The sequence below is a fragment of the Temnothorax nylanderi genome, unplaced genomic scaffold (genome assembly GCF_030848795.1).
Source record: "Temnothorax nylanderi isolate EJ_2023f unplaced genomic scaffold, tnyl_v1.0 TNYL_tig0190_pilon, whole genome shotgun sequence".
NCBI classification, from domain to species: Eukaryota; Metazoa; Arthropoda; class Insecta; order Hymenoptera; family Formicidae; genus Temnothorax; species Temnothorax nylanderi.
Window position 1 is genome coordinate 172781 of NW_027249252.1, and position 24935 is coordinate 197715.

The following is a 24935-nucleotide window of genomic DNA, read 5'->3' on the forward strand; positions in this document are numbered from 1 at the left end:
ATTCTCCTCTTTTATCTCACAAGGATCTCGTTGAAGTGTTCGCAGAATGCGACAGTAACAATCCGTAAATGTGATTGTTTATCGCAGTATTTTTCTTGGAAGCACGGAAGAATTGTAATTTTCCAAGATTTTATGGAAATATAATATTCGATAACGAAGGAATTCGAGAAAACACATTCTGTGTTTACTCGCCCAAAAGTTTTAAAACTTTCTCGTAATTTTCTATCACTTGAATCGAATAAATAAACTAAAAAAAAAACAATTAAATCTGAAAAACGATAACGCGCAAAGAATTCAATACTAAAGTTATGTATAATAAATCCTCGTTGATGCGTAAATTTTATTGAGGCGGGAAGACGGGATTTTACAGCTGTATAATAAAACAAAGAAGCACGCGTCGCTCGGCACTAACAAACGCATTTCCGTAGATCGAAATCCACTTGTAATATCACTGAGTTTAGATGCCGCTCGCGAAAGTGGCCGCTACATTTATTTACATAACAATGGGGTATTGTATAACTACATTAATTATTTACTATACTATATAGTATACACAAGACCCTTTCTTCCGTATCTATCGCCTGGGGAAAATTATGCTCGACGGAGTAATACCGCCTCGTTTTCGATCCTCGGATATGGTCCACGAGGCTAGGAGCGGCTGGCAAATCGATGGCGCCAGGCCGTGGGTGTGTGGGCATACGTCAGGCGCTGAAGGGATATCGGCGAGCGAGATACCGCGACCCAGTACACGAGTACTCGCAGCACACGAACGAGGGTTTTCGTTGCTTGGCGACGGGGAAAAACTGGAGCGGCGGCGTCACGTCGCGTCGGGGATTCGAGAAAGGATGAGGGTCGCCGTATACAGTCCGGGTGATCCTTCCCTCGGGGTGGGCGAGAAGAAAAATTCGCGCCGCGTGCGAGTCTCCCACGCGAGTCGAGTGCCGGCGCGAGTATAGGAATTCGCGAGAATCTCGCTTGAGAATCGCGACGACGACCCCGGCATAGCACCGTCGCGTATATACAACGCTCTCGTGCGCGAGTTTAACCCTTTCGTAAACGTTACCGCGAATTTCGGAAATAATCTGATCGCGATTTCTACGACCGTTCGTCCTTATTCCCGCGACGTTCGCGATCTTCGTCGATCGTCCCGCTGATATCCGGCGGTAATATCAACCGCGATCGAAATACACGCAATTTTGCGCCTCGCGCTCGTCCGTATTGCGAATTACCATCTTCCCCTACAGAGATGTAAAACGAGACGAACTTCAGCAACCGGCAATCTTAATGCAAGCGCGGCATTAATGCGGGTAATGTATTCCGTATCCGATCTTCCGAGGGAAATTGCTTTTCGCCGGCGTCGCGTCGCTCTCGCGAGTGCGTGCCGGGGGTGAAACGTGTGCGTGCGTGCGTGCCATCCCGCGAATACCACTCCAGCCGCCGCGAATCCAATAATCGAGAGAGTCGTGGGATTACTTCTCCTCGCGTATTTCCACTTTGACCTTTGACTAATAGTACCGCGCGGTTGCGAGAAAACGAGGCTCTCGAGTATTTTGAGTCGGCGACGACGATAGATCTGGAGCACCGCGACCGACGAGAACATCGATCTCGAAGCGTCGAACGTACGTCGCGAGATTTTTGGCGCCGGACCAACGGAAGCGCGAAATATATATCCGCGTCCGTCCGTCGCCGTTATAGAAATTTTCGCGGACCTCGTTGGACCTCTGCCCGCCAGATATTCCGTCATGGAGTCGCTGTTGGAGGAGGGTGAGTCCCGGGGATGCATGCCCGCCTGCGTACGCACCTGCCGACTCCTCCCTCGAGGCTCTCGGCGAATTTGCAAGACGTGCATCGCGCCGCGCAATTGGACACCGTTAATAAATTCGCGCGGAATTCGCTAATTTCTATGCATGGCAAAACCCTGCGCGCCAGATGCATTATTCAACATTTATTTTCAGAAACCGCAACCTTCTTCAACTCTCCAGAAACTTAATTTATTTTAAAAAAAAATCTAAATTTGTAATGAGTCGCTCAAGAAACAAGATATATTTTCGTCGATCTCGATCACTTGTATATAAGCTTCTCCAACAGTCGAAACTACCATACATTATAATTTACGAATGTTTTCATAAATATCTGGGTTGAAAATAAAATACTCGAAGAAAGAAAATTCGATACCAACTTGTTTGTTAAAATACCGCAACCTTAGACGATCGAACGTGTTGAAAGCACCTATATGTAGGTACCCTCGCATGTTTCTCGTCACATTTACGCTTCTGCTCTCGCATGCGCCGAGGAAAACTGGCCGAGCAGGTCATCGGGGTGGCGCGCGAGCACCGAGGAAACGATATTCTCGATAAATTGCAATTCGCTTGCCGAGCAACAGCCTAATTTCGCGACTCGCCACCTGCACCCCCGTTCCATCTGGCGCGTGGGTAATGCCGACGCCCTTCCAGGAACACGGGCCCGGGGGAGAAAAAAAAATCGCGCCCGATATATCCGCCGCATCGGCGTAACGGATGGTACCATTCGTTTCCCAACGCGAACAAATCGAATCCGCCGCGAGCCGGAGATAATCGCGCCGTAATTTGCACGGTGACAGCGACACAACCGCTCTTTGTCCGTTCACACCGTTCGTCGGTCGATACGGCGTTTGATTAATTGCGATAATGCCGCGTCCCGCGGTCGCCCGCCTCTCCCGGGGTGAAAAAATATCGCTAGAAAAATAAGCGCCGATGATTCGCGGACGCGCGGCGCTCAGAAAGCCGGTCGCCGAGCTGACGCTCGCGCGCGCGCGAGAGAGAGAGAGAGAGCTCGTGAATATTCATTTCCGATCATCTTCCGGTCGCGACGGCGCAAAAGCGACGAATTACCATCGAGCTCGCGGCCCGTAAACACCGCCCGTATGAATAAGTTACGTTCAATTATTGTGTACACGCGAAATATATGTCGAGCTAATAAAGCGTGCGACATTTCGAGCTGCATTTTACATGATCGGCCGCAAAACTCATGTAGAAATGTGAAACTGCCGTGAAATACGATCGAGCGTTTATCGCGACGACACATCATTATACACGACGATTTCTCGCTCCAGTTTCCGCCGCGTCATCTTTAGCTCGGCGTTGAATATCGGCAACGAAAGAAAATTCGGTGGGGACTAACGCGATCCTTCACTGCAATGGCCAGTTTCTGCGAAACCTATCGACTGTCAGTCGCGGGGAATTATTTGCCGTACGCGCGCGCCACCGGAAGGTCGATAATTTTCCCCGACATATCGATGCCGTGTCATCGGTGACGGTAAGGTAACGGGCATGGTCATGCAATCGCGGGATCGGGCTACTACATCGCGAATGTCACAGTGAAACGTACGATGTTACGATGCGCGATGTCGCACGCGTCGCGGGCGCGACAGTCCCGACGCGTATTCTCCGCGTGGAAGGCACACTAAAACTGGAAAATAACAATCCGCGAAGTTTTCGCATGTTACAACGTTGAAATTACACGCGGGATACGCGCAAGTTTACATTCGAAATAAGAGTTACGCGTCCGCGCGAGATTACGTTAATTCCGTTTCAGACGACGCGCAAATTCTAGATATGACGCGCCGTGCAACACGGAAAATGCAGATTTGACAAATTAGAATTATTGTGTATATTCATAAAATTTAAAATACGCAATTTAATATATATTTGGCAAATTAGAATTATTGTATCCATAAAATACGTATTTTATTTCTACGACGTATACGCGCGTGTGTATAAAGGATTTAATAACTTGTCCATAATATAAACTCCAATTACGAGTAAACAGTACCGGTCAAAAATATTGCATCGCTTATGGAAAAGGAAGTCGTTACTTTAATGAAGAAAGACGTACATAAATGTTATAAAATTTTATTTTAGTACTTTTATATTTTATGCTTTGATAGGAATACTTTGAGAAAAAAAAAACAAAGATCTTAATGATTTAATTGACGTTGAACAATTACTGTCGACGATAATATGAAAACAACGCATAGCATAAATAACAGTAGTAAAGTAAAATTTTATAACATTTATGTATGTACGTCTTTCTTCATTAGTAACGACTTCCCTTTCCATGAGCGATACAATACTTTTGACCGGTACTGTATTTACATAGATAACAATATCTAGCCTCAAAAACAGACGTAAGGAATAATTGATAATTAATTAAATAATTTTTATCCAGATATATATTTTTAAAGTTATGTATAACTGTTATTATACATTATGTACAAGAGCGCATATGATTTAAGAATAATAAGCTAAAGTAGGACAAATCCAAAATAAGAAATCGAAGATGTAACACAACTCTATGCTCGAAAGATTGTGCGCTTTTTTCAGTATTTCCACTTCTAGACACTTCTAGATAAGATTGTGAATAGAATTTCCACTTCGATTTTTATTCTAGTCTATATCCGTACCTTAGAGGTAAAGAATCGTATTTCCAGTTTTTTTTAGGTCACTTATTGACAGTTGTACTATTAAGCGTGTCAGTTAAATTGCTCTGTCAAAAACTCAACAAATCAAATTGCTACTTTTATATCTAAAAAATATATTATTCCCCCACTGTTTCCTTTAAATTTACAATAACGGAAATACGATTCTTTACAGATATAGATCAGTTTCAGTCGCGACGGAGTCATCGAGCGCGCCTGCACGGAAGGATGGAGAGACGGAAGATGGAAGCGTGTCCGACGAGCACGCACGAAGCGTTGTCTATGCCTCTTCATTACCACGGCGCGACACGCGCGTGGCGCATCCCGAAAGAGCGTATTTCGCGCGGATCTAATTGAATGGCTTAATTCGTCACGGGATGGGCGTGTTTCGCCGGGAGTTTCAGGGTTTATAGAGCCGGGGGCGCGCAACGAGACGATGCGACGCGTGTTGGCTGTGTCGCGACGTACGCCGCGCGGGCACCGCTCTCTTAATTTAATGCGGCCTTAAATTTTTCAGGGGCCCCCATTCGTGGTGAATTATCTCGCGACCGCGTGTCCGTATGGGTGCCTCTATATCAGCGCCGGCCGTCGCGCACATCGCATGCCGCGCTGGCTTAACGTCGTTTTCGGGGTGCTCGTCCGCAGCCGTTACGCGTGCGTGCCTCAGGTACGACCTCGTATCTGGCGAACACACACCGCGGGCGCGGGGTCACTCGGGTTCGCCTAGGCCACGCCGCATTTAGCGCTAAACGCGGTCATGCGAGTCTAATTGCATTTTCGAAGGCTAATAGCGAATTACGGTCAATTATCATGATTGCCGTGTCTTTAGGTAAGGTGCTTGATGAATACGGGAAGCGCCCGTCTTTTCCAGGCGTTCCTCTATTATACCTTCTTACCTTACTGTGTACGTGAACGCGAACGTAACGTCGCACGTGATCACGGGGTAAGACGGATGAGATCGCCGTGCGAGACGTAAATGCATCATGCATACAAACGAGACCAGCTGAATTCACATTTGGGACATAAATGCATACATGTATCCGAGATTAATACGCAAAATATATATATTCGGGATCGTATAGATGTGCAATATGAATACGGACCGCGGATTCTCGAGACAGACGTATTCCGCCTCCATGGGGACGCAAGTTACGCTCGTTCCGCGAGTTCGTCAAGAACAATTTCTGCCAGCTTGACTGACGGCGAGAAACTTGACTCAACGTTTCGGAAATAAATATTTAGGTGGCCCCGAGCGAAGGGGCCTCTCAGAAAAATGTATTCTTCGATGAATTATAGAACGCCTGGGTGGGAAAGGATACCGAGTTAGCGCCTCTTTTCTAAAAGTTGCAATATCATATCTTGAAACTGCATTCGCACTAGTATTTTTTTTTTTCCATGTAAACTTACTCGTTATCTGTTACTTATCGGTGCGTTACTTACCAAGATATCAAAAATTATTGGCGTATCAATAAATAAATAGAATTGGCAAATATTTAATTTGTAATAAATAATATAAATAAATAATACAAACAATAACACTATTCAACAAGACATTACTTTTTTGTTCGAGTACAAGAACGAGATTAATTATTTCTTATAGGTTTTTGAACGCTGAATACGATCCCGTTTGTCAAATTGCTCTATCATGTCACAACTTTAAGAAATTTGCAGTTAAAACTGCAAAAAGGGCTATTTTAGTATATTTTGGCATATTATAAATATGACATGTGATGTGTTGGAGAAGTTTTATTGCAATGAAAATTAAGTATGTTGTTAGGACTTTCAATCATTAAAAGAAATATGTGGTATGTCGATTATGGCTAAAAAGATATTAAGGATTAACGTAGTCTCTTGCGTCAAAGCTGTGACCTACATAGACTATTAAGGATCTATGAAATATTCTTTAATTATGTTATTCAAACTTAACGAGTTTTTCAGGTCGCTGAATACTAATCTAATGTCAAAATTGATAAATTCAAAATGACGGAGTCAATATGACGAATATCAAAAGTAAAAATTCGATTATTTTTTTTTTGTATCCAGTCATACTGGCTTTGTCAGTTTGAATTTATCAATTTTGACATTAGATTAGTAGTAGTCAGCTACCTGAAAAACCTTTAAATTTGAATAACATAAAGGATATTTCATAGATCCTTAATGGTCGCAACTTTGACGCAATAGACTCTACTTAATCATCAATATCTTTTTAATCATAATCGACACAATTAAAATCCTAACAACATACTTAATTTTGATTGCAATATATAAAACTTCTCTATCACATATATTTATAATATGCCAAAATACACTAAAATAACCATTTTTGCAACTTTAACTCCGAATTTGTCAAAATTATGACGTGATAGAGCAATTTGACACAAACGGGATCGTATATTCAGCGTCCAAAAAACTATAAGATAAGAAACGATTATTCTCGTTCTTGTGCATTTTTTAAATTAAACAGCGTAATAACATAAATTTATAAAAAGAGAGGAAGAAAGAGGCAAATTACGATGCAAAAGTTTTATTATCCTATATACCAATTAGCGATCTTTTTCATAAATACAAACTGGTAGCGGCCTATTTACAGAGCGAATATCCCTCATAATTGCAACGCGATTGCAGAACCGGCGATAAATGACGCAGTTCGATGACGGAAGGTAATGTTGTTACAGTTGGACATGGCTATCTGCCGCCTGTACTCGCGATGTCGCGAATATGCGAATACGCGAGCAGCGGAGCTGTCGCGTACGCAATTGCGCTTTCCGGCGCTCTGTGATGTTGCAATTACCGATATATCATTGCTAATACAAATTGCATTACGGTATACGAGAGCGTCTCGCGGCGCGCGCGGCTGTGGAATCGCGTGGAATCGAAGCTCCTCGGCTTCTCCGCGCGAGGCAGCTATTATTCAACGCTCACCGTACACATTACGAGTTATCCGTAACGCATCGCCCGACATGTCGCGTGCTGGCTCGTCCGCGTCCGTATAAAAAATTCACGGTGCAACGACCGCTATTTTTCAACTGGCCATCGCGACTGCGTATTGTCTAACCGGGCTGACAGAAACGGACTAGCGAAACGGAAGAGCGTCGTCCGTAAGGTAATCAGCCACGACGCGGGACTCGGGAGAGGGTGCAAAGCCGATAGAAATTATGGACAGGCAGGACAGGCTGATTGCGTGCGAGCATGCATGCTTGTCTCTCTCCATACCTATATTGTTATCGATTCAACATGTGTCTTAAAATTAGTGGAATTTCTCTGTCGATGCAAATTACCATTTAATAGTATATTGTGCACCAAGGGGCGAAAGTATAAGCGTTTTTCAGACGAGTGTGAAGTTTGCAGCCCGAGCCGAAAGCGAGGGCGGCAAATCACACGAGTCTGAAAAAGCTTTCGCCCCGAGGTGCACACGATATTTTTCACAATACCTTTACGGAAAGTTCGACTTCCATGCCTAGAGAGAGGCGAGAGTGGTCAATTTCAAGCCAGGGCTTACTTTCCTCCCTAGGGCGGAAAGTGGTTACTTTCCGCCCGCTATGCCGTCCTGTCGTGAAATTGTCCGCTTTCGCCCCTCTCTACAGGCATGGAAAGTCGAACTTTCCGTGGAGGTGTTGTGAAAAAGAATTTTTTTCTGAGATGCTTGAAATATTGCGGTACTGGAGACCGCAGTCATTTTTTGGTGGTCCTGAAGAGGTAATCGGTTTTTCGATGAGTTCATTTACGGGAGAGCGGTCTAATTACGCTGGCCCTTCCAAAGAGCGTTCTGAAATATTCACAAGGTGCCCGACGTTTTTTTTTCTTTTGCGCGGACAATTCCGTGCGCCCGCGCTCAAAGGCTTTGGCTGGCGCGCCAACGATACGGCGTTTCTTACAGCTCGAGTTCGAGTACCAGACGACTAAATCCCGGTTATGTTTTATTAGCGTGCAAAGAGTTGCTCGTCAGAGCGAGCTTTGCTGAAATGCACACGACGGTCTCGTTTAACTGATATTAGACGAAAGGGAGACGCGGGAGGGGATTCGGGCTGCCTCAATTTCAAGCCGCAGCCGCGCTGAATAACGCAGCGCGTATTCATGCGAAGGTATCGCGATACAATGTCTCGCGACGAACGCATAAATTATAAACAGAAAAACATTAATAATAGAATGCTGCTTTTTACTATTCGCCTCTCGTTACTTCAATTATGTATGTTTACGTAATCTACATGTAGACCATACACACATGGAACGCATACAAATCAAAAAGAGCTGGTTGAAACATTCGATATATTTAATGCGTGATATTACAACGTATATACCGTGCATGCCGGCGGCGCGCTATAAAATTTTAATGACGAGTTCCGCGAGGCTAGTTCTCGGAAATTGATTTTTCCTCCGCGGGAAATCAAACGGCGCATCAAATGCTCGTTGCAATTTTTAAAAAATGTTCAACATTGAACGTTCGGCCGTTTAACTTTCTCGAGTTGAATTTCCAGTCGATTAACGCCCAGCATCTACATAAAATTAATCGAAAGATAAATCTCTCTGTTATCTATTTACATTCTCGAGGGTAGAGAATGCATCGATTTTTCTCGGCGGTATAAGCTTCATAATTACGAGTTCTTTGTAATTTTTGCCCGGGAGGAGTGAACGTAAGTTTCTTCTGAAGAGAGCCTGTCATTAAAATCTTATACAAAAAGAAACGAGTTGCTTCATACCGTTCACGTGATCTTATCAAACCACTTAAAAATTGTAGAGTGTAATTCAACGAAGATGGTGCTCGTACGGCACGAAAGTGGCGCACATCTTGTCAAGATTTGTCAAAAGATAAGAGGGAGGGAAAGAGAGAAAGAGAGACAATTTTTGCGGAAATCGTAACGTAATTTTATGACGTAAAATTGCGATGCAAACTGTTAACCAACTGCGCGCGTAGAATAAGACGTTTACATCGAGTCGGGTGAGATTGATACGGTGTCGCGCGGTGCCCGAAATTGCCCCCGACAAGTTGGCTAACGAAGTTATCGCCATGATTAGCGTACGTGCTCGTTAACGTTTAACGCGAGAGGACCTTGATGGAGCCGGGGCTCCGAGCATCGTCGCGGATAATTCGTAGACTCGATCGGAGGAGATACCGTGAGATCCAGCCGATCCAGGGATCGGCCGTCGTCGGAGGAGGACAGACGAAGCTAAAGAGAGAGAAGCGAGGCGTGGAGGAACGCAGGGAGAGGCACAGAAAGGTCAGTAGTCGGGCAAGAGAATGAGTGCGTGCGTGACGGACAGACAACGCGACAAAGAGAGTGATTCAGAAGGACAGAGCGAGACCGAGAAAGAGAGAGGGGGGGAGAGGGGCACGCAAGAGAAGTGGGAGGAGGGCGAGAGGAGCGAAAGAGGACGTGAAAGAGGAGGACGGCGAATGGAGCATGGACTGCAACGGAGTATCGTTAACCGGCGGGCACAGCAAGAGAGCCTGTTCTCCAGACCCCGCTTGGTAATCACACGAGTCGGCGACTGTTAGTATTGTGCCCGAGCTCGAGTACCTACGACGCGGACTCGGTCGCGAGCCGCCGCGAGTCGCGCGGCGCAACAAAAACGAAGCGACGGACGTCATGATCTCCGTGTCGTTCGGCGATTCACGCGGGTTTTCCGTTCTCCAAGACTGAACTGCGTTGCGTGTGCCGCGTATCGTTGTCATCGTCGTTGTTGTTGTTGTTCTGGACGAAGCTCTTCTTCCGCTGAAGGATATCGACGACCCAGAAAGCCGACTCGAGAGGTACGTTGACGACCCGGAGAGGAGAGGTTTCGGCGCGAGAAGAAACCGAACGATAAACCGATGCGACGATTGGCGTGGCCGGAGCAGGCCGGAGCAGGTCCATAGATCACCGCGACCTGCGGATGCTCGGCGAAACCTTGAGGCGAAACCTTTGATGGCGAACCGATCCGCTTCAGGTGGCACGGTAATGGCGTGATTCGCGCGAGCTTGCCTTCGTGCTGGAATGCTAACGGTTTACACCGGCCGCCATGCCTCGCGCTCTAATCTAATCGGTATAGCCAGGTTTCTCTCGGGTGACTCAGACGGCATATGGCTCAGTCTCGTATTATAACTTTCGTCGAGAATCGCCGTCGCGCGCGATAAGACGACGCGACGCCCGATATCGTTGATCGGGAAACCGAACCGCTCGATCTCGAGTACTTAACGTTCGTTGGAATCGTTGTCGTTTTCACGCTTATTATGAATCCGCGCGCGGTTCTTTTTCCCTCTCGTCCGTTCCGAGCTGCGCCCACACCAGGTGTGTCACGATCGTTACGGCAGATCGTAACGCGGCTTGACGCCGTTTGCGTGGCGATGGAAGGATCTTCCGGTTCTGCGAATGCACCACGCGAATGCATTCCCCGGTGTTTTGGCGATGCTCTTCACAAATTGGCGATCGTCGCTTTTAAAAGTCCGCAAATGTCCGGCGTTTATTTTCCCAATTATTCATCGTTGGTACGTATGTTTGATAAATGGATGTTAATTTCTAAATATTTATTGTTGTCCAGTTCACGTCGGCGAGACCAGGCGAGACCCCGCGAACGGTTTGTTCAGCCATTTCATCATAATATGTGAAAATGTGACCTACATTGTCAATATTTATCGACAACGCGCGCGCGGAATTTGTTGCTGTCCACGAAGTTGATTCTACGTTATTTCTGGTGTTGATAATTCTTCGATGTTTGTCAGCGTTGGTTTGATAATTTATCGTACACTTAGCGATGAATATTGATAATTCTAAAGATTCTTCTTGTTTTTGTTTTGACGGACAAGACGCTTCATACACTTTCGAGGAGTTTCGAGGGAATATCGTTGGACGGACTTTTTGTATTGTTTTCGCATACGCAGGTGCGGATTACGGCGCGCAGGTGCACATGTACGCGCGGGTCCTTGGATGCACGTGAGTGATGTAAGATGAATGAGGCGATACGCTAGCAATGACAAATGTGTCGCGGCATATTCAATTACGAAAAAATCGAAAGATACGAGAATAATCAATAGCATTTTCTGTGTCGCGTTGATATTAAAAGAACTATTTTAGCGCCGATCCAATTTTGTATAGACCATTGATAATAATCCAAAATCGAAATAAGCGAAATCGTAATTTTCAGAATTACATCTGACAGTTGTGTCAAGAATAACGGTAATGCCTCTCTATCTTTGAACGTGCTTTACATCCGGATTTTGACTTCGCTCGCGAGAGCTAATAATCGCATGCAAAATCGTGTAACTTACACCGATCAATCGTGTATGCGTACTAATTCCGGTCAGCGTTACGTTGCACAAACATTCTCGTATAAACCTAGAGTATATATACGACTTGTTACCCAGCCTGCATTTTAATCAGAACCTACCGCACTCGATGAACGCGCAGACAATGCGTCGAATGACCAAGGAATTCTCCGAAGGTCGGTGAATCGTACGAGCGAACAAAGAACCTTGGGCGGAAACAGAGCAATCTCACTTCGATTTTCGTAGTTTTTAATCTTCATATTTCCTCGTTACTCGTGCACGCAATAATCTTATTCTCCTATTTCGCAATCTTGTTCGCCATACAAAATCCGTTAATTCCCAGACAGTTCATTATTAATTTAATATGAATTGCTAATTTAGTATGAATAAATAACATAAAACGCGCTGTTACGTAAAATGTAATATAATCTCCCACCGCGACTCTCACAGGATTTTAATGTCTACATAGTTGCACACATTTTGCTGGATAAAATTGTTGCCTTTTTTTATATCCTTGTGGAAAAAAAGAGTACGGTAGACACATGTTAAATCGAGCAAATGCAAACATTGCAAACGCGTGCTACAGGCCTATCTTCAGACAATTGTGTTGATAGTGCATCGATCGCGACCCAAGGGTTACGTGAGTTCGTACGAGGATAAGCATAATATTGTACGCGAGAGTATCCGTTGTCCAAAAATCCAGAAACGCGTACAGCATTTCGAGTTATGACTTGAAAGCACTGGATATCCGCGAAGGGAAGCCTAAGCAGGAAAATCGGAGCGAGTTTCATGAATAATTGAAGAACGGAGAACATATAGGATTATCATAATGCGTGAATGACGCCGGGGGAAATCCTCATCAAGGTACCGACCTACATCCGTTTACGTTGCTATAATCCTTGTATACCACTATTACTTCTGTTATCTGTCGAGGTTAAGCTTGATACAGAGTAAGGCAGAGATTATCTTCGAACATACGCTTTTAATAAAATACATTTCTTGGAAAATATTAAGAAAGAGCTGAGACGTGACAGCTTAAGAGAGAGCAGTGAGAATATTTTTTAAGCTGTTTAGTTGAAAATGATTCCACACGAGTAAATTTAAATGAATTATTATTTAGATAAAAGTAAAATATATAATTATAATTCACGAAGAGAGAGAATGTGCCTGTTATCTCCTTATCGCCGATGAATATTGATAAATCGATTATTAAATATATCTTCATTATCGAGTTCATTAATTATCACCTAAATACGTTACGAAATTAACAGTATTCAGATAAATTAGATCTTTATGCACGAAGATTGATCGGCCTGATTATTTGATTATTTGCTCCATTTCGAAGTGTTATACATGGCTGCAGGGCGATTTAACTTTTAAGCCTAATATATCGTTACTCTCGGCAAACGAGTTTCTTGCGCAATTCCGGGAGCGATAATTTTGCACCTACACGAGAATTCCGTGGACGTGTGGTCGGGCGTTATTATTTCATTGAGATAGTTCGTTATGAAAGCTGCGATAAGATTAATGAAGATTAATACGGAAACCGGTATTGACCTTGATATCCAACGAACGCGTTGATCATCCGGCGGTCCTGCCCGTAAATCATAAAGAAAAAAATAAAAAGAGATTTATGAAGCTGTAGCAGCTTGGCGATCGACGTATTGTACCATCTGTCAACTCGCATCTCTATCCTCTAACGATTTCCATCACATAAGATAATGACGGGTTTGCGTTAGTCGCCAGAAGTTGCGTAACCAAAACGAGATTAGCGACGATCTCGTGTAGCGGCTAAGAAAACGTAATGGTCCACAGCAGTATTACAATATATTACATACATAGCACGTACGGTAAGGTGCATTAATTCGATGGATCATAGAATTCTGACTTTTTAATAATTCACTTTAATAATTATTAAAGACCCAGCGGCTAATAAATCAGAATTCTATGACCCATCGAATTAACGCACCTTACTGTACATATAGATTCAACATTGAGCTCTCTCTTATACGCACATTTTTAATAATATATTAAACTTCGGAGACCACAAGTCTATAGTCCCCAGATATATTAGAAGCTAAAAATATACCTGGAATGCTTTGTCAATTCGGACAGGGATGAGTGACGAGATGAGGAACAAAGTGGGGCCGCAAGGGAAAATCGGGCCTTTTCGGTTCTGTTCGGTATTTCTCGCGAAAGGTCTCGTCCAGATGTTCCCTTGGTCCATGGAAACTCGGAGTCTAGGTAGTCTTTTATCTAGAGATTTATATCCGAGTTTAAGCATTTCGAGTGCGTTCCACCTCAATATTCGTCCATCATCACACGTTGCTTAAACAATTCGAAGCTATTCTTCCTTTCTTCAGTGAATTTAAGACTGTACGACCTTCTTATGTGTTTCTTGATCTTACGCAAAATTTTTTGCACGTACGATTTGGTGATGCCTAGTTTCGAACGCGAAGACAAGGCCACGTAACGTCGAGTGTACGGAACATTTCAAGGATATTACAGAGATGCAACTCGTGGATATCTCCAAGTCGAATTATCAGTGTTTCAATAGCGACGTTGCCAGATAATGCATTATTATGATTATCGTTAGACTTGGTTATGTAATGATATCGTTCGGTAAGTTTGTCATCGGAGAGGAACCGTGGCTGGAGAGGGGGCGGAGCTGAGCGGGACGAATTGTGCACAAGTATAAGAGACGCCTTCATTCCATGTGGACCGAGCGCGTCGATTGTAGCCGGTTTCTTTTGTGACGGTTGATCCAATCCAACGAGAGAAGGTGCGATAACGATTATTGGTGTAGACGCGTTGTAAACTGAAGAATTAATTCATAATGTGAACTAAATTTATCCAACGCAAGCTTCATTACTTTTCACGAACCTGATATAATTATTTGATAAATGGTGTTGAATAAATAATTATTTAAGTGACACGCAGAGATAGATGTGATATCAAATAATAATAATAATAGATGGAACAAAACGTGTAATTATTATGTGTGTGGTGTGAGTGTGTTGTGACGTTATACCGTGTTCACGGACGTGTCTAAGCGTGACTCACGATTCTTCTTAATTCCTGGAGTGTATAATTAGCACAAGGATCGTTCTAACTCGTCGTTTAGTTATTTTTCCCATTGTTCCGTGCGATTTTCATCGCGAGCGTGCGAAAGACTTGTGACGATACTGACGATGCGATGTTGTGTTCGATGTAAGGTTTAAGCCCCCCTCTCTCTTTCCCTTTTACTTTCGCATGCATCTTTCGTCCCACGGTGTTACTCGTACTGGCAGAGCAGACGAGATTATGTATCCAGCTCACCGGCCGATAAGGAGCGCCGCCGGTTGATCCGCAAGAAAAATCCCGCAACTTTGTGCCTCGGAATTTTTCCACGGAATGCGTATAGAACTCTCTCTCGAGCGTCTTTTCACTCAAGTTTCATTGAAAGGGTACACCGCCGCTTGATGCCCGTAAAAGTTTTCCGAGAAATACGTCTTTCATAACTTTACGGGAACTCCGTTGAAATCTACAGGCGATGCCTTTGGATACGCGAAAATAGAACCCAGGGCCCTGGCAGGCCACCAGCGCGAAAATAATTTGCGACGCCGACGGCTAACGGCGGCGAGATTACCTTTATCGGTGTGCTCTTTGATTACCGTAGTATCGCGCGAGTGCGCGCACACACACAGCGTAATTCCATTGAGAGACATGTAAGATAGTGGCTGTACTGTTGGCATACCGTATATGTAATACGCGCGACAAGCTGCGCGTACTAATATTAGCTGAAATCCCCTGGTTAAACCTAAGTCAAATAGAAGAGCGTCCGAGGCTGCAAACCCGAAATGTCCCATACCGGATTACGCTGATTTGCACTGTAAACATTTACAGCTTCTTGCACTTACGGGCCGCGCGCAAGAAGCGATGCGGTAGCCGATGTACCAGCCCGCGCGTTTTCTCGGAAAAAGTTATTCCAGAATCCAGAATAGCCGGGCTAGCAGTCACCGCACCATACGCACATTAGCACGGAAAAACGTTCATCTTATGTTGCGTACACGCAACAGAAATTTGAGAATATTGTAAAATAATAGAAAATAATTATACACTTACAATTACACGATATAATTTTTACGTAAATTGAATTTATCATTGCGATAGGGATAATCAACCGTTGATTAATCGCATTGCGAAATATACATTGTGGTGTTGTTTGTGACGATTAGACGTTATCGTGTTTAATTCGCGCGAACGAAGTTACGGACAGTATGTTTTGCACAGAGCGATGCGCTGACTTATTCGCTATCGACCGGGTCGGGGAAACGTTAATCCGTCTTACGTCTACGTTCTAACGAGTATTTCCTGCGACACGGTACACAGACACACGCGGGAGAGGGCAATTTGATTATCGCGGCCCGGATTAAAGTTTAATTTCGGTCGCGTCGATTTTTGATTGATGCATGGCATCTTGTCGGCGATTATTAATTCAACGATATAGCCATAGCGGGATGAAACTTTCACGCGATTGTTATATGAAGTAGCAGAGGACATAAAAGCAGTAAAAATTCGGCACAAAAGAATTAATAAATCTTTCGCGGAAAGAATAATAAATTAATATAGTATATATCTGTACCTTAGAGGAAAAGAATCGTATTTCCAGTTTTTGTCAGAATGAAGTTAATACTTTTTCCAATTTACCAGGAGCTTAAATTGTATAATGGCAAAGGATCTTATGTGTGTCCATTATTACTAAGTTCTTAAGACACGATGTTTAGAAAGTCGTATTGGAAACTTTAGAGGTAAAATGTTGGTCAGGTACAGCGTGTTATTGACAGTTATACTATTAAACATGCCAGTTAAATTATTTAATTAAAAATTCGATAAATTATATTGCTATTTTTATTTTATACCTAAAGAAATATACCATTTCTCTATTTAAAACTTTAAACCCTGTTTTCTCTAAATTTATATTAATGAAAATATGATTCTTTGTTTCTAAGGTACAGATATACATTATATTAATTTTATATCTTAACATTCATATGTATTTATATTATCTATATATATTCTTCTTCATCCAAACAGCCACAAGTTGAGCCTTGGTCATCTTCGGTTCTTTGAAGATTTCATAGCATTTTAATTTTTATAAGAATAAGAGAGTTACTAACCCACTGCCTAACTCTTCTTCTCAGAATAATAAAATAAACTGAATATATCTGACATATATGCCTTTTTATAGTAAATATGTTATATACGTATACTAGGTGTTCCATGTAGGATCAATGAAACTTCAAGGTATTATAGGAAATTAAAAATTTAGAACAAAAAACTTCCTATAAACATAAAGATTACATTAATGAGACTATTCAGAAGGACAACAATTTTATTAAAAGTAACAGAAAAATAATGTTCAACCAAATTATCAAATATGTTCAATATTGACTCACTGCATCATTATACAAGTGTGTTCCTTTGTTAATTTATTTGAAGAGATGCATCCGTCATTCTGTTTATTAAGTTGTCTTTAGTGTTGACAGGTGTTTTTCAAATAATAATGAATGGTTCTGAAGTTATTTTTAAAAATCATCATAAAAACGTGATTTTTCGAAGTTTATTAGCTATAACTTTTTAATACAAAGCATTTCTGAACCCATGTTTATAGGAACTTTTTTGTTCCAAATTCAATTTCCCGTAAGACCCTGAAGTTTAACTGACCTGACCTGGAACACCCTGTATATGTAAGTAAAAATAATCTAACATTTAATATATAACACATAAATCCAATATATATTTGAGATATTTCAAATCATGATTTATATGGTAACTTACATTTAATAAAAGTATTATAGCGATGCTTTTAACGAGAAGGATATTACATATGTATTAACACATCGATGATTTCACCTCAAATATTTCGAACGAGATAGATTAGCGGTTACAACAAAGGCAGGAAGTAATGACGTAATTGTAATGTCTTCGAGAGGCAATAGCCGTATCCACGACGGTCATTCAACGGTGTCACCACGCCGCTAACACCGTAACTAAAGCCTCTCTTTCGCCTTCGTGTTGCTCGGTAAAAAACTTCTCTCGTGTTTCTTTCGTGACTGAAACACGGAAGTAACATTAACCTACTGCACTCAATATATATTCGTGTGACTTTTACAGTGTGTATATCTTTAGTAATTGTGATAGATTTTCTATTAGTATTAGCGAAAGCTGTTTTGCGCTAAATAAATCTCACACGTCACTTCGTTACAGAATATCTGTCCGTGTAATATAATGTGTAACTAATAAATTTATGGCTCGTAAAGATGCCAATTACAGATAATACTATATAATGTCAACTATTTGGCTTGGAATATAGAAATGTGGTACTCATTAGAAATGTCATTCAAGTGTCGCATATTTCTGTTTATTATTTCTATTTGTTATTTCTATTTGTTATTTCTATTTGTTATTTCTATTTGTTATTTCATAATTTGAACAGAATTAATCGTTAAAGTATTCGTCTCTCACGAATTCATTAGAAAATTCGACGTACTTCAATCAATCTTCTGAAGTTCTACTTCTGAACAATCGTAATTATGTTTCGCGTGTGTTACCATGGATGATGCGTGATTCTGATCAGCGTTGCGACAACAGTATCCAAGCATGCAACTTCCCGGGTGTATTAATCGATCGATATCGACGTGACCCAGGTTTCGTTCAAGGAACGTGTCCCGGAAAATAATGATCGCCATCGAATTGCATTCACATCAAAATTATCGTGTATTTTAACATATTTTATGCATAAGTCAAACTGCATTCAGAATTATGTAAGTCTTCGACCGTTGGAGATAAATCGTAAATTTTGAAAATTTATATCACTTTCAATTTTCTCTGAATCTTGACTCAATAGAACGATCGGTATCTTCGCTTCAACAGATCTCGGAAAGATATTACGCGACGCTATTTTTAATTTAGCTTGAAAACTTGAAGTATTTTAATACATATCGGAACTTGATAAAATCACGAGCACCACGCACGAAAAGCACAGATTATGTCGCTCTCGCTGCCATGTAATTTATCGCACGTGTTACGCGATGTTGATCATTTTCGTGGATTCGATAAAAATGCCGTAACGGTAGCAAATTGATAATGGTATCTCCCAACTTGTTGTTCTCGAAGCTGGCGCGAGTTCGGAAGCGGTAGACTTGTCGAGAGGCAACCAGAAGGAAGACGAGAACGAACGTTTGGAGGAGCCAGTCGCCCCGGCGAGTCAAGAGATGGGTTGCTGCGGTTGTGCGGACGAGCCTTCGTCCAAAGTGGAACCCACGGTAAACGTTTTCTCTATACGCTTGTTAAAAAGGGATATTTATGAATGTAGAGTGCTCGTTAAAAATAACAAGAACGTCACGCATCCACTGAGAAGCATAAAATGTCGTATGTTTCTCAAACACGCAACTCGAACTTCCCCAAATTAATTCTCATGACTAGTTTTATTCGTTAAATTAGTCCAACCTGATTTTGTTCCGTGACAAAGAATTGATTTGCGGCTATATTTTGACCAGTACGCTTTCATTTCTTTATAAGCTCTTGTGTTCTTAAAATTTTCATTTGTAAATAGAATAAAATCTATTTACAAATCTATTAGTATATTTATCGCTGACTTCGGTGTTTGTTTATTTTAACAGTTTTTTAATTTACAGTTTTTATAATTTTTCTTTTCTAGACACCTGATAGTCAAGGCTCGCCGTCGAGTTATTCGGATCAGATATTTGTCAAGGACCGATCATGCACCGATTTTCTGGCTATAATCGTCGTACTCGTTTTGGCGGGTGGTTTCGTAAGTGATGTTGCTTTTTCATCCATATCATAACGCTAATATGTTCGCTAACCATTCTACAATTTGTGCGTGCAGATCTTCATGATGACGAATGTGGTGAAGAAGGGTGACATTTACCGCGTGATAAATGGAATCGATGATTGCGGAAACGTCTGCGGCCGCGTAAACTCGCCCGAAAGCGAGCCGAAATTCGCATGCAAGGGTGCCGATCATACCAGAAAACCGTGAGTGCACTCTGAAGTATTTGTACTAATTGGAAATAAAATTTCTCCGCGATTTGATCGTACAACTGATCTATCAGAACTGAGGTTTATGCTAAAAAATCATATAATTTATTTTCTTAAGAAAAAAATTTAATTAATTAATTAAGTAAATTTATCAGCAAATTAATAAAATAAGAATCAAAGTTTACGCTATAGCAGGACCTATTTGAAAAAATAAATGCAGCTTAAAATCAACAAAAAGGATAAAATATCCAAAAATAAAAAATATAGTAATATTAAACGTATAATCGTTGATTTGATATTTGCTGCACTATTATAGTGAAAGGTCATATAATAATTGATCGCATTGATCGTTGCCTTCATTGATAACTTATATTCTGTGTGTATTAGGTATCTTGAGATTGATATTGAAGCCAATGGAGTGAAGCAACGTAGGTGCGTGGCAAATTGCACAGTGGATGAAAACAAGTTAGTAAAATTGTGACTCATTACATCTCGTCTTTGATTGCGCGTTAATTAGTTAATCTAAATGATTATTAAAACCGCAATCGCAGAAGGTTTCATGCACCAAATGCAAGCTTGATCGTTTTCTCTAACGTTAATTTTCGCTTCTCTGTCTCGCAGAAAATTATTCCTGAATCGCTGTATACACAAGAAGGTGACAGAAACTATTAACTCTATAATAAGGGCCCTTCGTTTGGACAGCTTTTACAATGTAAGTGATTGATTGTGAGACCATTTCTCGAGATTGTCACTTATGCAGAAATCTCCAGCCTTTTATTTTGCTAGAAACCGATTTTGAGTTTAAAAAAATGTGCACGATTTGATATTTTTATTTTCTCTGTTATATATATATATATATATATATATATATATATATATATATATATACATATATATTTCTGATTACATTAATTTAAAAAAAAATCCAATTTCTGGGAATATCACATTATCTTATTCCTTCTTCTTATAGTAAAAATCTAATCTTTATAACATTATCGAATAAAAAATAAGAGATAATATATCCATTCCAGGAGGAAATGTCATGTGTCAGTGCATTTATCCGGGCAAGCTTTATTTTAAAAATGACTTGAAAATAGTCTTTTAATTTGAACATTTTATAACCCAATAATATATTATATTTTAAATTAAGCCTCAAATCAAATTATCTCAAATTTCTTTTTTAAAACTTATTTATTTTTATATAATGTTTCGTCATGATACGCCGACTAAAATAAATCAGTTTAGATCAATTAATTTAACCAATAAACAAAACTGCAAGTAACATATGCGCGGTGTATCTCCTTAATTAGTCCAAATAAGTAATCAATAAGTATTCGATAATGTATCATTATTTCAGGACGCAGTTACTGATCTGGGAATTGCATGGCACGAATTGATTTACCTTTTGCTCATAGCTTTGGGTAGGTATTCCAGAAAAAAATACAGCATATGATATTTTAGAATTGTATCATTCACAGCTTCCAATTTATCGCTCTCTCTATATATATAGATATAATTTCTCTTTATATATATGAAATTTCCTGCATTTTATTAAAGTTGATAACATTCCAAGCAATTTGCGCAATACAGAAATCTGAAAAATTTTAAATAGTATTTTTTTAGCAGTAGAATTTTTTCATCTTATCGAGAATATGATTTTCGCGTATTAAATTTCGGTGTTAAATTCTTATATCACTTCTCTCTCTGAGCGACACAAAACAGACTTTGAGTGATTGATTGCGACCGACGATTTTTCAGCACTTTCTCTCGCTATCCTGGTGGCCTTCCGCTATATGGTACAATATGTCATTTATGTCGTATTGATCGGCGCAGTTTTGGCTTGCATCGGCGGCACAACGTATCTCTGGTAAAGGAAATTATCTCAACTTTTCAAAAATTAAAACGATGTAGTGAAAATCACATCTTAAAAATTTTTCAATCTAAAAATTCCTAGAATATCTAATAATTTATTTAAATCTAGCGAGGCAAGCTTAATCTTTTATGCATAGGCTAGCGTGGTATCGCGAGAAGAAGAGCACGGATAGGGGTGAAATTGACCCGGAGGATTCCAGCGTGGAGCCTTACTTGATCTACGCTATTATTATGTCGGTCGTTGCTGTAAGGAAAATCGCTATATCTGGCGTTATGTTCGCGCAAATTTTGCGAATATACATATACAATACATATATCCATATACATGCCGCAGGTCATCGTGCTTCTGGTGATTCTGGTGATGAGAAAGAGAATCGAGCTGGTCATGCAACTTTTCCGGGAGGCGGGTAAAGCCGTGTATTCGATGCCGGCATTGCTGTTTCAGCCGATTTATGTGAGCATATCTCGTTTCAATTATACGAATCCGGTTCACTTTATATCGAGCTGGTCTCGCGAACGCGGAAATTCTGTTTTTAGACGTATTTGCTGATCGGGTCCACGTTAGTAGCGTGGGTCTACTGTATGTTATGGATCGAGAGTGCCGGTGACATTCATTTGAATACGAAAAGTCACATTCGTTTCAAGAAGGATGGATTGCTCATTGTACGTTAGCATATATTTCTTTATCGACTGTTATAAGGATTATGTTTCTTAGAACAAATAAATATTCACATTTTCCGTTATCGAACGGGATCTTGTACCTAATAATAATTTTTGTGAATTTTATATATTTTGCGTTTATGCTTTTAAATTATAAAATTCATAAAAATTGTTATTAGGCATAAGATATGCCTAATATCGAAAATCGAAAATGTTAATATTTATTTATTCTGTATTATACACGTATTAATTATTATTTATTTTAATTTATTTATTAAGTTATATTTCTCTTTATATAATAAATGGAATGACCGCGTCTTATATAATAAATGGAATTAATTTAGGCAACAAGGTGGTACAATCTGTTTTTATTCTTCGTGGCGTGTGAATTCTATTTGGGTTGCCAGCATATGGTCGTCGCTTGCGCTGTTGCCCGATGGTTCTTTACGAGGTGAGATTTTTAGTAGATATATAAAAAATTAAATGGAAGAGCAAATAACGCGGCTAAAAGTCGATTATTTCTAGTTATGTATACAAAAATAAAATAAATATTTTTTAGTTGTGATAATTTTAATGGTGCTCGAAATACTATCTGTTAACATACGTATTTGGAAATTTTTTATGAAGTATTATTAAATTTCCTATTAAAATGGTCTTCTGCGTATATATATATATACGATGTCCAATGTAGATTTATATTGCATAAATTTTATACAGGGAAAAATGCACTGTAATGCACTTTTGCTATTTTCACAGGGACAAAAGCCGCCTTTCTTTACCAGTGGCGAAAGGTTTCGGATATCTTATAAGATATCATATGGGGACCGTGGCTTTCGGGGCTTTGATAATAGGCATTGTTCGAGTGATCAGAGCCATGATCTCCTTCGTCCAAAATCATCTGAAACAATACGACAACGCTTTTGTGAAAGGAATACTATGGTGTTGCCAGTGTTGTCTCTGGTGTTTCGAGTGTGCTCTAAAATTCCTCACTAGGAATGCTTACATCGAGACAGGTATCCTTCATCAATCCTGAATCCTTCATTAATACTGAAAGTCTATTTCTTGAATAATATGATCTATAACAATTGTAAAAGAAAAATAAAAAAAATTTTTTTCATTGATCGATGTACTAAAAAAACTGATGTTCTTTTTCAGCCATATACGGATGCAACTTTTGCACAGGCGGAAAGAAAGCGTTCCAAGTCTTGTCCAGCAACATTTTGCGAGTAGCGGCGATTAACAGCGTCGGTGACTTCGTATTGTTTCTGGGTAAAGTCCTCGTCGTCACTCTTACGGTTGTTTCGGGGATTTATTTGATGCAGGTACAGGTAAATTAATTCTACCATACTTTTATATTTCAAGAGCTTTACTAAGCACTTTAGTTTTACCCCTTTGCAGAAGAAAGAAGGACTTAATCATCCTTGGATACCAATCACTCTCGCGGGGATAATCGCATTCCTGGTCGCGCATTGCTTCATATCCATCTACGAGGTGAGTGACTTATAAAGTAAGAAATCTAGTGAGTATGTTTGAATTAAATAAATAACATAATTTCTATAAAAAGGATAATTTGTCACAGATGATCATCGACACGATATTTATATGCTTCTGCGAGGATTGCGAGAAAAATGACGGCATCAATCGACCTTATTTCATGAGCCGCGGTTTGATGGTTCGTATTAGCTGTAATAGGCGCATTAATATTATCATTTCTTAACCATCATAGAAAAAGAATTGTGAAAAAAATCTTGTTCTCTTATTCAGGAATTCGTGGAGAACAGCAAGAAAGCTTTGAGGCAGCTGGAACAAGGTGCCACATAACAAGCGTTAAGCATTAGATTTCTCTTTTTTTTTTAAGAATGCATTGTGGATTGTTTCGAAAATTTTTCAATTTTTGGCCAGTGTAACGATCGGTGTAGAACATACGCAGGATAGAATGTTACTGTATGTTTTTTTAATGTATACATCTTCGGGAGATAATCGTGAAATTGCGAAAAGGAAACAGAAATAGCTTCTTTTCCCATACGCACAAGCTGTCTTCTGAACATGCAACACAATTATCAAAGTCGTTCCACATCAATGATGCAAGATAATGCGCACAATCGATTGTTTCGATCAATCCGACGGACTGACTACATTACGAGGAATGTTACGAATCATTCTATTTTCGAAGTTCCTATTTCTAAAAATATTTTTTTATATGATAAAATAGCTTTTCTACATAAACTTAGCCGAGATAGATGTGACGCCCGCCACAATTGTTGCGAATACGCTGATTTCACAGCCTCAACTTACGACGCGTATTCTTCGTACACGTGTACTCTTCGACAGAAGTGATTAAGGAACAAATTAATTTATAAGACGCCGATTCTAGAGTATAAGTTTATAAAGTTATATCGTTACGATTTTACCCGTTCTCTGTCACTGTAAATATTTCTTTTTTTATAAAGTGCCTACGACGGATAAAGTTTTCATTTTGATACAAATGCCGTGTAAGATTATAACTGCTCTGATACTAACGATATAGCTGTACTATTTTGGAAGCGAAATATGTATGAGATTAATATCATATTGTACGTTATCAACGGACAAAACTCACAAATAAAAAAGTTTATGACATAAGCCTAATTACTGACATGACGCTTACTTCTTTTTATCCTTTTT

The 24935-nt window shown here is 40.4% G+C and overlaps 1 protein-coding gene and 1 long non-coding RNA gene across 6 annotated transcripts in view; one reads left to right on the plus strand and one right to left on the minus strand.

Annotated features, from left to right (window-relative positions):
* The window catches only part of LOC139778638 (uncharacterized), a 28884-nt gene extending 14724 nt beyond the window's left edge, over positions 1-14160 (minus strand). The window contains exon 1 of the long non-coding RNA XR_011719628.1: positions 13786-14160. This is a non-coding gene — a long non-coding RNA (uncharacterized lncRNA). The remainder of the gene's footprint in view (positions 1-13785) is intronic.
* Positions 1642-24899, plus strand: LOC139778636 (choline transporter-like protein 1). 5 transcript variants are annotated; one of them, XM_071716688.1, is made up of 17 exons: positions 1642-1764; positions 18855-19003; positions 19399-19512; positions 19588-19736; positions 20127-20204; positions 20361-20451; positions 21097-21160; positions 21498-21606; positions 21749-21857; positions 21946-22065; positions 22149-22274; positions 22616-22722; positions 23028-23284; positions 23427-23593; positions 23670-23762; positions 23851-23943; positions 24036-24899. In XM_071716688.1, the coding sequence occupies exons 1-17, from the start codon at positions 1743-1745 to the stop codon at positions 24090-24092; spliced, it is 1905 nt and encodes a 634-aa protein (XP_071572789.1). In that variant the 5' UTR covers positions 1642-1742; the 3' UTR covers positions 24093-24899. The 5 variants fall into 5 exon arrangements, with proteins under 5 accessions (XP_071572789.1, XP_071572791.1, XP_071572793.1 ...); XM_071716690.1 differs by lacking the exon at positions 1642-1764 and adding an exon at positions 9859-10205; XM_071716692.1 differs by lacking the exon at positions 1642-1764 and adding an exon at positions 10244-10389.
* Positions 24900-24935: the final 36 nt, after the last annotated feature.

Coding starts and splice junctions, on each gene's coding strand:
- LOC139778636 (XM_071716688.1), top strand. CDS start 1,743: ATGGAGTCGCTGTTGGAGGAGG. Junction 19,737..20,126: donor GCCGATCATACCAGAAAACC/GTGAGTGCACTC, acceptor TGTGTGTATTAG/GTATCTTGAGATTGATATTG. Junction 21,607..21,748: donor GGCGGCACAACGTATCTCTG/GTAAAGGAAATT, acceptor TTTTATGCATAG/GCTAGCGTGGTATCGCGAGA.